Here is a 13,158-nt window from a genome sequence, read left to right on the forward strand (position 1 = left end):
AAGTCAAGGTCGGTGGACAAGGACAGGAAGGGGGGGAGGCCCCAGAGAGCCCCAGCCCCGTCACCAGAGCCCACCCTCCCAGCTCCCGGAGGCTGTGGTCACGATTGGGGGCTTGCACGGGTCCAGACGTGTCCTCTGCCTCCTCAGGAAATGCTCCCCTAGGCCCCAGGCACCCTAGTCTGTCCCACGGCGTCCATCACACACGTGACTGGGGTCCTTACTAGGCATAGCCTCTCCACCTCAGGTGGGGCCGACCCCGATCTCCCGACAGGCATCTGCGCTGGAGCAGCTAGGCGGGGTCGGTCTTGGGCTCTGCCCCTGGGCACCGATGCCCACTCAGAGGGGTGCTTCCCGGCCATGCCTGCTGCATCTCGGACGCCACGTTGTCCTCTGAACCCAGCTCCCTGATCCCGCTTGCCTCCCCACCCCTGACTCCTCGGCTGGGCCCCCCCCCGCCACGCCCCCTGGGCCCCCACGGGTGGAGCCCCCCAACAGGAAGGGTCAGCAGTGGTGGCGTCAGCTGGGGGGCCGCCAGCGGGGCACAAGGCGCGTTCAAAGACGCCTCACTCCCACCTGTGTCTGCCTCACCGGCGGCGCCAACATCGAGTCAGAACCCCGACTGCAGGCGGGAGCCCCAGGGCCCTCCGGAGCTCCTGATGCCCCACCCACAGCGACTCCCGGCGCCCCGCCCACAGGAGCCTCCGGTGCCCCGCCCACAGCGGCTCCCGACGCCCCGCCCACAGCAGCATCCCGTCCAGCGGGAGAGGGTTTTGGGCAGGGCAACCGGACAACACGTGCCAATTCCCCGGCACGGCCTGCCTGTGCCCAGGGGTGTCGTCCTCCAAGCCGCCAGACCAGGCGCCGGAGCACACTGGATGAGGACACTCGCGGCCACCCTGTCTCCTGTGGGTGCCGAGGGCCAGCGGGGTCATGTGGCCGCGTCTGTACGCGCCCAGGCGAGGGCTCCCAGCCGCGAGGACACAGGGCGGACGTGGTCTGACGTCAGAAGTCAGCCCGCAGCCGGGGCAGCAGAGAAACAAGGGCAGGCGCGAGGCTGGAGGGCCCAGTGCGCACTTTGCGCACACGGCGACGGGCGCCCCGCAGGGTCAGGGTGGGGGCCGCGTGGCCTCGGGTAGGGGGCACTCTGGACCCCAGCCTGGAGCAGGCGGGCAGTCTGGACTCAACCACGAGGCCCCCCTCCCCACTGGCAGCTGCGTCTCTGATGAAACAGTCGGTCAAGGGCCCTGCGGCTGCGCCCACAGGGCCCTGGGCTCCCCTTGGCCACATAGGCCTCCACCGGGCGTGGCGTCGGGACTCACCATGTCGGCTCTTTGCTTCTGGCCTCCCAGCTCCTCCAGCGCCTGTGACAGCTGAGCCTTCAAGACAAGACAGAAAGAAGGTCAGTGGGCTTGCTCCTCCCGGGGCGCAAGGGACCACACCTGCCGTCTCTGCTCACCCACCACTTTCCGGGGAGCCCCGAATCCCCCGTTTGGAAGGAGGGGCAGTGGTAACATAACAGCTTGCCAAGGCCACCCCTGAGCAGCTGCCTGAAGGAGAGGGCGTTCAGGGTGGAGTTTCAGTGCCCGGGTAAGAGGCCAGGGGACTGGCCATGCACAACGAGGCAGACACTGACCAGCACAGCATTCGCCGAGGTGACAGGACGGGGGTGGGGGACGGGGCACAGCGTGGGGCTGCCAAGGGCTAGCAGGGGCCCCTCCATTTTCCGGGGGCCTGGAGCACCAGGTAATGGGGGCCTCTGGGGGCTTCTTCTGGGGATACTCATCAAGCTGACAGTGCCGACGTGTGCATCTATGTGTGTGCGTGCATCATACTTCAATGAGAAAGTAGCTTTAAAATATACAGGCACCAGCACTCTGGAGGACAAATTAGGGAGAAAGGGAGGCGGTTCTGCTACAAGCGGAGGATTCTAAGCAGGACGCACACCATCGCTGCAGGCGATCACACAGCCCGTCACGGGCCCTGGGGAGGGCCAAGTGGACGCACAGCACGGCCCTCTGGACGCACGCACGGTCCGGCCGCGCTGGAGACCCTAAGAGTGCTGCGGGCCCTTGGCTGGAGGAGAGAAGGCCTCCGACAAAGCCTGGCGGGACAGAGGCTAGGCAGGGGGGAGGTGGCAGCGGGGAAGCCCCTCACCAGCACTGGCTGCAGCCCTTCATCAGAGCAGCCCAGGGGCCTGGGGAGATGTCAGGACGGCCTCCAGCGGAGCCGAGGAGGCAGGACCAGGGCACCGTGGCCCCCGGGCTCTGGGAAGGCTGCTGGTGCCGGGGGCAGAATGAAGCCACAGGCGCCAGGTCGACCCTTCCCTCCTCAGCAAAACCCCGCAAACAGCAGTTTCCTGGCATCAGTGGGCAGGCCCCCCAGAACTCGGGTCTGAGGGATGGAAACACAGGAGACGGGCCCCCACTGCACCAGCTCCCGTCCTCACATGCCCTCCGCCCAGGCAGGGCCCTGGGGGCTGGACACGCAGAGGGGGCGCTGTGCAGAGGCCACAGCGGGGAGGGGCAGGGCCACACGACCCCCGTCTTGTCCACTCGGGAGACCCAGGGGTGTAGGATGAGGGCGGCCGCAGGCCACATGCAGCCTGGACGCCCGGGTCTGGACGCGGGCACAGAGGCTGGAGGAGCCCTCACTGCCCCGGGCCGGCTCCTCATCTGGGGGAGGTGGCAAGGCTAGCAGTCACCTAGCTGGCGTGCTCTGCACCCGGGGGGATCCCAAGGTGGCGCCGAGGTGGGGAACCCTGCAGGGTGAGCCTCACAGGGGCGCAGTGCGGTGAGGACATGGGAAGACAGCAGGCCGCCCGGGAGACTCCGGCCGGCGACTCCACGGCAGCTTGCGCGGCCCAGGCCAGGGCGCTTCCTGAAAGGCACAGCCGCCCTGAGTCCTCAGGGGACACACTCCCTCCGGCTGCGCTGTGTGGAGCGGAGCTGGCGGGGCAGGCGTGTGGATGGAGGAGCCGGCCAGCTCAGGGGATGTCACTGGGAGGTGCCCGGTGACCACAGAGCCGTCAGGCCTAAGCACCGCCTGCCGCAGGTGAGGGCTGCACCCAGACTGCGAGGGGCTGTTTTTATCTCCGAGTGAGAACTGCCCCTGACCCTGCAGCGGACGCCGCACAGTGCAGGCGGGACAGGTGACGCCCAAGGTCACAGGGACAGAAGGAGACTGGAGCTTCACGCCCCTGCCTTCTGGCTCACTGCACACACAGGAGGGTGATGAAGCGCAAAGACAGAGGCTAGTTGAAGGGCACATCCAGGCAGCACCCCAGACGCACCTTCACCAGGGAGCAAACACGGGGCAGAGGGACCCCTGCCGTCATGGACGCCAGGCTGCAGGCAGGGGTGCGCCGCACTTCCTGAGGCTGCAGACATGTCGGCCTGTAAGTGGGCGGGTAGCAGCGTGCGGGGCTCGGCCTGGCGCCAGGCTCTACGGGCAGCCGTGGCTCCAGGGTAGCCGCAGGACGGAGCCCTTCACCCCTCGGGAGCCCCTGATGAACCAAGTGTCTGCCAGGCCTGGAGCGAGCTGGGCCCCGCCATGCACTCAGGACCACCGTGGGCACATCCATGGTGGGCCTGGCCCCTGTCCTGGCTCAGTCCACCCCCGCTGACAGCCGGGGTGCTTACCCTGCGGGCAGTGGGCCTGGGACCACAGCTCCAGCGCCCTAGAACTTGGGCAAATGCCAGGCCTCAGCCCCCGTCCTCGAGAGCTCTCTCCTCACCAGCCCTCCGCCTCTGAGACATCACTGAAGGCGGGAGGCCAGACCAGAGACCAACCCCAAGGCCTCTTGACCTGGAAGACGGTCCTGGCGGAGGGCGTCGTGAGGGGAAGGAGCAGCTCAGCCATTATCCTTTCAGAGAACGCGGGTTCAGACAACCACCTGGGTCCAGATGGAAAAGGTCAACAAAACCAAAAGCTGTCTTTTTAACAGATAAACAAAACTGACAAACTTCTAGCTGAACTAAGTAAAAAGATAAAGCTCAAGTAAATAAAATCAGAAATGAAAGCAAAGACATCACAAAGGATGCCACAGAAACACAAAGACTGAAGAACTGCTGTGATCAACATTCTACACCAGAAAACTGGACAACGAAACAAACAAACTCCTAGAAACAATCAGGAAAAACCTTTAAAAAAAAAAGATCTGAGCAAACCAGTAACGAGTAACAAGAATTAATGAAAAAAAAAGAAAACCCTCCCTACAAAGAAAGGCCCAGGATTACATGGTTTCACTGGTGAATTTTACCAAACATTTAAAAAAGTATTAATACCAGTCCTCCTTGAACTCTTCCAAAAAATCAAAGAGAAGGGAACACATTCAAATTCATTTTATAAGGCCAGCATCACCGATATGAAAGCCAGACAAGGGTGCCAAAAGAACAAAACCAAAGTGAAACAGCTGCCAACAGCCCTGATGAACACAGATGCGAAAATCCTCAGCAAAATACTAGCAAACTGAATCCAGCAGCACGTCACAGAGATGGTGCACCGAGATCAAGAGGGATTCATCCATGGGATGCAAGGGTGGCTCGACATCCACAGACCAGGCACAGCAAAGCAACACAGCAGCAGAGTGAAGGAGAAAAATGACATAAGCATCTCAACAGAGGCAAGGAAAACATGTGATAAAATTTAACATCTTTTCTTGAGAAATTTTCTTGATAAATCTGTACGCAGGTCAGGAAGCAACAGTTAGAACTGGACATTGAACAACAGACTGGTTCCAAATAGGAAAAGGAGTACGTCAAGGCTGTATATTGTCACCCTGCTCATTTAACTTAGATGCAGAGGACATCATGAAAAACGCGGGACTGGAAGACGCACAAGCTGGAATCAAGATTGCCGGGAGAAATACCAATAACCTCAGATATGCAGATGACACCACCCTTATGGCAGAAAGTGAAGAGGAACTAAAGAGCCTCTTGATGAAAGTGAAAGAGGAGAGTGAAAAAGTTGGCCTAAAGCTCAACATTCAGAAAACGAAGATCATGGCATCCAGTCCCATCACTTCATGGGAAATAGGTGGGGAAACAGTGGAAATAGTGTCAGACTTTATTTTTCTGGGCTCCAAAATCACTGCAGATGGTGACTGCAGCCATGAAATTAAAAGACATGTACTCCTTGGAAGGAAAGTTATGACCAACCTAGATAGCATATTCAAAAGCAGAGACGTTACTTTGCCAACAAAGGTCCATCTAGTCAAGGCTATGGTTTTTCCATTGGTTATGTATGGATGTGAGAGTTGGACTGTGAAGAAGGCTGAGCGTTGAAGAATTGATGCTTTTGAACTGTGGTGTTGGAGAAGACTCTTGAGAGTCCCTTGGACTGCAAGGAGATCCAACCAGTCCATCCTGAAGGAGATCAGCCTTGGGATTTCTTTGGAGGGAATGATGCTAAAGCTGAAACTCCAGTACTTTGGCCACCTCATGCAAAGTGTTGACTCGTTAGAAAAGACTCTCATGCTGGGAGGGATTGGGGCAGGAGGAGAAGGGGACGACAGAGGATGAGATGGCTGGATGGCATCACTGACTCGATGGACGTTGAGTCTCAGTGAACTCCGGGAGTTGGTGATGGACAGGGAGGCCTGGCGTGCTGCGATTCATGGGGTCGCAGAGTCGGACACGACTGAGCAACTGATCTGATCTGAGCTGAATATCTTTTCGCAACAAAATTAATTAGGTACCGAAGGAAAGGTTTTCAGCATAATAAAGCCCACAGCTAATACATTCAACAGTGAAAAGCTGAAGGCTTTTCTTCTGAGATGAGGAACAAGGCAAGGACACCCACTCTCACTGGAAGCCTGAGCCAGAGCAATCAGACGAGAGACAGAAATAAAAGGCATCTAACGGGAACGGAAGCAGCAAACTGTCTCCTTGCAGATGATACGGTCATACATAGAGAAAATCCTACAACTTCACCAGAAAACCGTTAGAACTAATGAACAAATTCAGGAAATACATAGAAATCGATATACAAAAATAAGTTGCAGGCTTCCCTGGTTGTCAAGCAGTAAAGAATGTGCCTGCCAATGCAGAGGACATGGGTTTGATGCCTGGTCCGGAAAGATTCCACGTGCCTCCGGGCAGCTAAGCTGGTGCCGCCACAAGCACTGAAGGCCTCATGCCCTAGAGCCCAGGCTCTGAGATGAGAAGCTACCGCGAAAAGCCCACACAGCAACCGAGGGGAGCCCCTGCCCACCGCAACAAGAGGAAGTCCCACACAGCAACAAAGACCAGCACAGCCCGGACACCAAAAGCTGTTTCTATACGCCGACAATGAACCATCTGACAAAGAAACTAAACAGTTCCATTTACAACAGCATCAGTTCAGTTCAGTTCAGTTGCTCAGTCGGGTCCGAGTCTTTGCGACCCCATGAACCTCAGCACACCAGGCCTCCCTGTCCATCACCAACTCCCGGAGTCCACCCAAACCCACGTCCATCGAGTTGGTGATGCCACGGAACCATCTCATCCTCTGTCGCCCCCTTCTGCTCCTGCCCTCAATCTATCCCAGCATCAGGGTCTTTTCAAATGAGTCAGCTCTTCGCATCAGGTGGCCAAAGGACTGGAGTTTCAGCTTCAACATCAGTCCTTCCAATGAAAACCCAGGACTGATTCCTTTAGGATGGACTGGTTGGATCCCCTTGCAGTCCAAGGGACTCTCAAGAGTCTTCTCCAACACCACAGTTCAAAAGCATCAATTCTTTGGTGCTCAGCTTTCTTCACAATCCAATTCTCACATCCATACATGACCAATGGAAAAACCACAGCCTTGACTAGACGGACCTTTGTTGGCAAAGTAATGTCTCTGCTTTTGAATATGCTATCTAGGTTGGTCATAATTTTCCTTCCAAGGAGTACGTGTCTTTTAATTTCATGGCTGCAATCACCATCTGCAGTGATTTTGGAGCCCAGAAAAATAAAGTCTGACACTGTTTCCACTGTTTCCCCATCTATTTGCCATGAAGTGATGGGACCAGATGCCATGATCTTCGTTTACTGAATGTTGAGCTTTAAGCCAACTTTTTCACTCTCCTCTTTCATTTTCATCAAGAGGCTTTTGAGTTCCTCTTCACTTTCTGCCATAAGGGTGGTGTCATCTGCATATCTGAGGTTATTGATATTTCTCCCGGCAATCTTGATTCCAGCTTGTGCTTCTTCCAGCCCAGCATTTTTCATGATGTACTCTGCATATAAGTTAAATAAGCAGGGTGACGATATTCAGCCTGACTTACTCCTTTTCCTATTTGGAACCAGTCTGTCGCTCCATATCCAGTTCTAACTGTTGCCTCCTGACCTGCATACAGGTTTCTCAAGAGGAAGGTCAGGTGGTCTGGTATTCCCATCTCTTTCACAGTTTTCCAGAGTTTATTGTGATCCACACAGTCAAAGGCTTTGGCATAGTCAATAAAGCAGAAATAGATGTTTTTCTGGAACTCTCTTGCTTTTTCAATGACCTAGAGGATGTTGGCAATTTGATCTCTGGTTCCTCTGCCTTTTCTAAAACCAACTTAAACATCTGGCAGTTCACTGTTCACGTATTGCTGAAGCCTGGCTTGGAGGATTTTAAGCATTACTTTACTAGCGTGTGCTGCTGCTGCTGCTGCTAAGTCGCTTCAGTCATGTCCGACTCTGTGCGACCCCATAGACAGCCTCCTACCAGGCCCTATGTCCCTGGGATTCTCCAGGCAAGAACACTGGAGTGGGTTGCCATTTCCTTCTCGTGTGAGATGAGTGCAATTGTGTGGTACTTTGAGCATTCTTTGGCATTGCCTTTCTTTGGGATCGGAATGAAAACTGACCTTTTCCAGGCCTGTGGCCACTGCTGAGTTTTCCAAATTTGCTGGCGTATTGAGTGCAGCACTTTCACTGCATCATCTTCCAGGATGTGAAATAGCTCAACTGGAATTCCATCACCTCCACTAGCTTTGTTTGTAGTGATGTTTTCTAAGGCCCACTTGACTTGACATTCCAAGATGTCTGGCTCTAGGTGAGTGATCACACCTTCATGATTATCTGGGTCTTGAAGATCTTTTTTGTACAGTTCTTCTGTGTATTCTTGCCACCTCTTCTTAATATCTTCTGCTTCTGTTAGGTCCCTACCATTTCTGTCCTTTATCGAGCCCATCTTTGCATGAAATGTTCCCTTGGTATCTCTAAGTTTCTTGAAGAGATCTCTAGTCTTTCCCATTCTGTTGTTTTCCTCTATTTCTTTGCATTGATTGCTGAGGAAGGCTTTCTTTTCTCTCCTTGCTATTCTTTGGAACTCTGCATTCAAATGGGTATATCTTTCCTTTTCCCTTTTGCTTTTCGCTTCCCTTCTTTTCACAGCTATTTGTAAGGCCTCCTCAGACAGCCATTTTGCTTTTTTGCATTTCTTTTTCTTGGGAATGGTCTTGATTCCTGTCTCCCGTACAATGTCACGAACCTCCGTCCATAGTTCATCAGGCACCCTGTCTATCAGATCTAGTTCCGTACATCGATTTCTCGCTTCCACTGTATAGTCATAAGGGATTTCATTTAGGTCATACCTGAATGGTCTAGTGGTTTTCCCCACTTTCTTCTATTTCAGTCTGATTTTGCCAATAAGGAGTTCATGATCTGAGCCACAGTCAGCTCCTGGTCTTGTTTTTGCTGACTGTATAGAGCTTCTCCATCTTTGGCTGCAAAGAATATAATCAGTCTGATTTCGGTGTTGACAATATGGTGATGTCCATGTGTAGAGTCTTCTCTTCTGTTGTAGGAGGAGGATGTTTGCTATGACCAGTGCGTTCTCTTGGCAGAACTCTATTAGCCTTTGCCCTGCTTCATTCTGTACTCCAAGGCCAAATTTGCCTGTTACTCCGGGTGTTTCTTGACTTCCTACTTTTGCATTCCAGTCCCCTATAATGAAAAGGACATCTTTTTTGGGTGTTAGTTCTAAAAGGTCTTGTAGGTCTTCATAGAACCGTTCAGCTTCTTCAGCATTATTGGTCGGGGCATAGACTTGGATTTCCATGATATTGAATGGTTTGCCTCAGAAATGAACAGAGATCATTCTGTTGTTTTTGAGATTGCATCCAAGTACTGCATTTCAGACTCGTTTGTTGACCATGATGGATACTCCATTTCTTCTAAGGGATTCCTGCCCACAGTAGTAGATATAATGGTCATCTGAGTTAAATTCCAGTGGTCATGTATGGATGTGCAAGTTGGACTGTGAAGAAAGATGAGCACTGAAGAATTAATGCTTTTGAACTGTGGTGTTGGAGAAGACTCTTGAGAGTCCCTTGGACTGCAAGGGGATCCAACCAGTCCATCCTAAAGGAGATGAGTCCTTGGTGTTCACTGGAAGAACTGATGCTGAGGCTGAAACTCCAATACTTTGGCCACCTGATGTGAAGAGTTGACTCATTGGAAAAGACCCTGATGCTGGGAGGGATTGGGGGCATGAGGTGAAGGGAACGACAGAGGATGATATGGCTGGATGGCATCACCAACTCGATGCACATGAGTCTGGGTGAACTCTGGGAGTTGGTGATGGACAGGGAGGCCTGGCATGATGTAATTCATGGGGTCGCAAAGAGTCAGACGTGACTGAGCAACTGAACTGAACTGAGTTAAATTCACCCATTCCAGTCCATCTTAGTTTGCTGATTCCTAGAATGTCCATGTTCACTCTTGTCATCTCCTGTTTGACCACTTCCAATTTGCCTTGATTCATGGACCTGACATTCCAGGTTCCTATGCAATATTGATCTTTACAGCATCAAACCTCGCTTCTATCACCAATCACATCCACAGCTGGGTATTGTTTTTGCTTTGGCTCCATCCCTTCTTTCTTTCTGGAGTTATTTCTCCACTGATCTCCAGTAGCATATTGGGCACCTACCGACCTGGGGAGTTCATGTTTCAGTGTCATATCTTTTTGCCTTTTCATACTGTTCATGGGGTTCTCAAGGCAAGAACGCTGAAGTGGTTTGCCATTCCCTTCTCCAGTGGACCACATTTTGTCAGACCTCTCCACCATGACCCACCCGTCTGGGGTGGCCCCTATGGTGTGACTTAGTTTCACTGAGTTAGACAAGGCTGTGGTCCGTGTGATCAGATTGGCTGGTTTTCTGTGATTGTGGTTTCAGACTGTCTGCCCTCTGAGGCCTCTCTCAGCGCCTACCATGTTGCTTGGGTTTCTCTTACCTTGGACGTGGGGTATGTCCTCACGGCTGCTCCAGCAAAGCGCAGCCGCTGCTCCTGACCTTGGACGTGGGGTAGCTCCTCCCGGCCTGTATTCTATGGTAGGTCCATTTTAAATACAGCAGTGTGTACATGTCCATCCCAAACTCTCTGGGAAGGGCTTTCGTATAGATGACAGCTGACGTGCTGGCCACGAGGACCACCTCGCTGGGGGGTGCAGGGCCTGCACAGGCAGCAGAGCAGAGGACCACCTCGCTGGGGAAGTGCAGGGCCGGCACAGGCAGCAGAGCAGAGGACCACCTCGCTGGGGAAGTGCAGGGCCGGCACAGGCAGCAGAGCAGAGGACCACCTCGCTGGGGAAGTGCAGGGCCGGCACAGGCAGCAGAGCAGAGGACCACCTCGCTGGGGGGTGCAGGGCCGGCACAGGCAGCAGAGCAGAGGACCACCTCGCTGGGGGTGCAGGGCCGGCACAGGCAGCAGAGCAGAGGACCACCTCGCTGGGGGTGCAGGGCCTGCACAGGCAGCAGAGCAGAGGACCAGCTCGCTGGGGGTGCAGGGCCTGCACAGGCAGCAGAGCAGAGGACCACCTCGCTGGGGGTGCAGGGCCTGCACAGGCAGCAGAGCAGAGGACCACCTCGCTGGGGGTGCAGGGCCGGCACAGGCAGCAGAGCAGAGGACCAGCTCGCTGGGGGTGCAGGGCCTGCACAGGCAGCAGAGCAGAGGACCACCTCGCTGGGGGTGCAGGGCCGGCACAGGCAGCAGAGCAGAGGACCAGCTCGCTGGGGGTGCAGGGCCGGCACAGGCAGCAGAGCAGAGGACCACCTCGCTGGGGGTGCAGGGCCGGCACAGGCAGCAGAGCAGAGGACCACCTCGCTGGGGGTGCAGGGCCTGCACAGGCAGCAGGGCAGCTGTCAGAACCACAGCGTCAAGCAGCCATGAAGCAGGACTCCCTTGCTGGTTCAGCGGGAAAGAGTCCACTTGCCAATGCAGGAGACAAGAGTCAGATCTCTGGTCTGGGAAGATCCAGTACGCCCATGCACCACGGCTACTAAGCCTGTACTCCAGAGTCCAGGAACTGCAGCTACGAGGCCCACGTACCATGCCTCCTGAAGCCCTCTCACCCTGGAGAGCCTGTGCTCCGCAACAGGAGAAGCCACGGCGATGCGACGCCCGCGCACCACAACCAGAGAAAAAGCCCGAGCAGCGGCCAAGACCCAGCAAAGCCAAAAACTAATGAATAAAAATAATAAATTTAACCAAGGAGATAAAGGAACTATATACTGGAAAATATAAGACTCCGATGGAAACTGAATACGATGTAAAGAAAGGGAAAGACATTCTGTGTTCCTGGATTGGAAGAACACTGCCAAACTGTGCATGCTTTCCAACGCGAGCTACGGACTCAAAGCAGACTCGACCAAGAGTCCACGGACTTGTGTGACGAAAACAGAAAAGCCAGACTATGAAGCTTCTGCACAGCAGGGACAGAAGGAGGGGCGGCCTACAGAATGGGAGAGAGTGCGCGTAAACGGTTTACCAAGTAAGGAGCTGCTATCCGACATACATAAGGAACTCATAAAACTGAATATATATATATATATAAAAAATACCAATTTAAAAATGGTGAGAGGATCTGAACAGACGTTCCTCCAAAGAAGAATAAAAACGGCCAAGAGAAAAGATGCTCTGCGTCACTGGCCGTCAGGGAGATGCAAAGCAGAAGCAGTGAGGGGTCCCCTCGCGCCGGTTAGGAGGGGTGTTGCCAAAACACAGCAGCAGTGAGTGTGCAAGAATGTGTCCTGTACTGCCGTGGGGGGCGGGGCGGGTGCAAACGGCACGGGGGTCCTCAGGAAGCCAAAAGCAGCACGGGGCCGCCGCCCATCACCCTGGCCTCTGCCATCGGGTCCCTGCAGCCAGGGAGGCAGCCCGGGCGCGCGTGTGGTCTCCTCCCCGAGCACCTCCTTCCTCCCCGTCGTTTCTCTTCAGCTCTTGCCATCCTGGAATTCTGTCTCAAGACTGTCCAGTTTGTTTCAGCTGCGCCTTTTACAGGAGTCAGCTCAAGCTCCTTACGTAAGGGGAGCACCAAACACGTACTTTCACAAGTAAGAGAAAGCCTGGACCTGGTACAACCTAGGGTTCAAAAGCTGCTGTTCCTCCTAGCACCAAGCCCCCAGGCCGGGAGGTGATAACAGAAACACGGACGTAAGCCCTGGCCTAAGTCACGGGAGGAGCAGAGCCATGTCCACCTTTTCCTAAGCTGGAGCCAGGAATTAACTGCTGGGATTTTTCCACAGACCTCCATGCAGCCCACAGCACCGTAATCTGCTTAATTAAATAAATTGGAAACACAACTCAGGCTAATATTTCGAATCAAGGTGGCGTGAGCTGCATGTTTATAGCTCTGTTGACAGAAGAGGACTCACGACATATGCCACCAACTTCTGCAGCCACTTTATTAAACAGAATAAACAGAAGCCGTGCAAGACAGCAGCAGACATGGGCTACTGGGATTCTCCCAATCTCAACACTTCCGGCATGTCGCACTGAGATGTTTTTGCCAGAATCAAAACACGTTTCCCATTAGAACTGGCTGATTAAGCTAAATGGGTGAAGTGGGATGGCTCTGTACGAAGTGGATGTGTTTTCAAATTTCCTGTGCTCACATCCATGCTTCCCACTCCTCCCCAGCGAGTGAAAGCCAGGGGAGTGCCCCGTCCCCCACACCTGTGGGTGGGTGCCTGGACGGGCCCCGTGGAGCAGGCGTGGCGGCTCTCACATTGGCAGCAGGGTCCTCGGGGTCCCAGAACAGAGGTGCTAAGACAGACGGCCGACAACTGCAGCCAGCGTCCAATCCAGCCCCCTCCCGGCTCTGTCAATAAAGTTTCATTAACACAGAGCCTCACCCACCATCTACCGAGGGCCCCCGAGCTGAGCATCAAGACCACATGGTCACACAGCCCACAGGCCTTCCTGT

General features: G+C 54.4%; 1 protein-coding gene across 3 annotated transcripts in view; it reads right to left on the reverse strand.

Moving 5' to 3' along the window:
* The window catches only part of MAD1L1 (mitotic arrest deficient 1 like 1), a 240,635-nt gene that overhangs the window by 88,031 nt on the left and 139,446 nt on the right, over positions 1-13,158 (reverse strand). For all 3 annotated transcript variants that reach the window (XM_044935777.2, XM_006046003.4, XM_044935778.2), the window contains one exon: positions 1,320-1,376. In XM_044935777.2, the coding sequence (XP_044791712.1) occupies positions 1,320-1,376 (57 nt within the window). The remainder of the gene's footprint in view (positions 1-1,319; positions 1,377-13,158) is intronic.

Source organism: Bubalus bubalis, chromosome 24 (genome assembly GCF_019923935.1).
Source record: "Bubalus bubalis isolate 160015118507 breed Murrah chromosome 24, NDDB_SH_1, whole genome shotgun sequence".
NCBI lineage: Eukaryota > Metazoa > Chordata > Mammalia > Artiodactyla > Bovidae > Bubalus > Bubalus bubalis.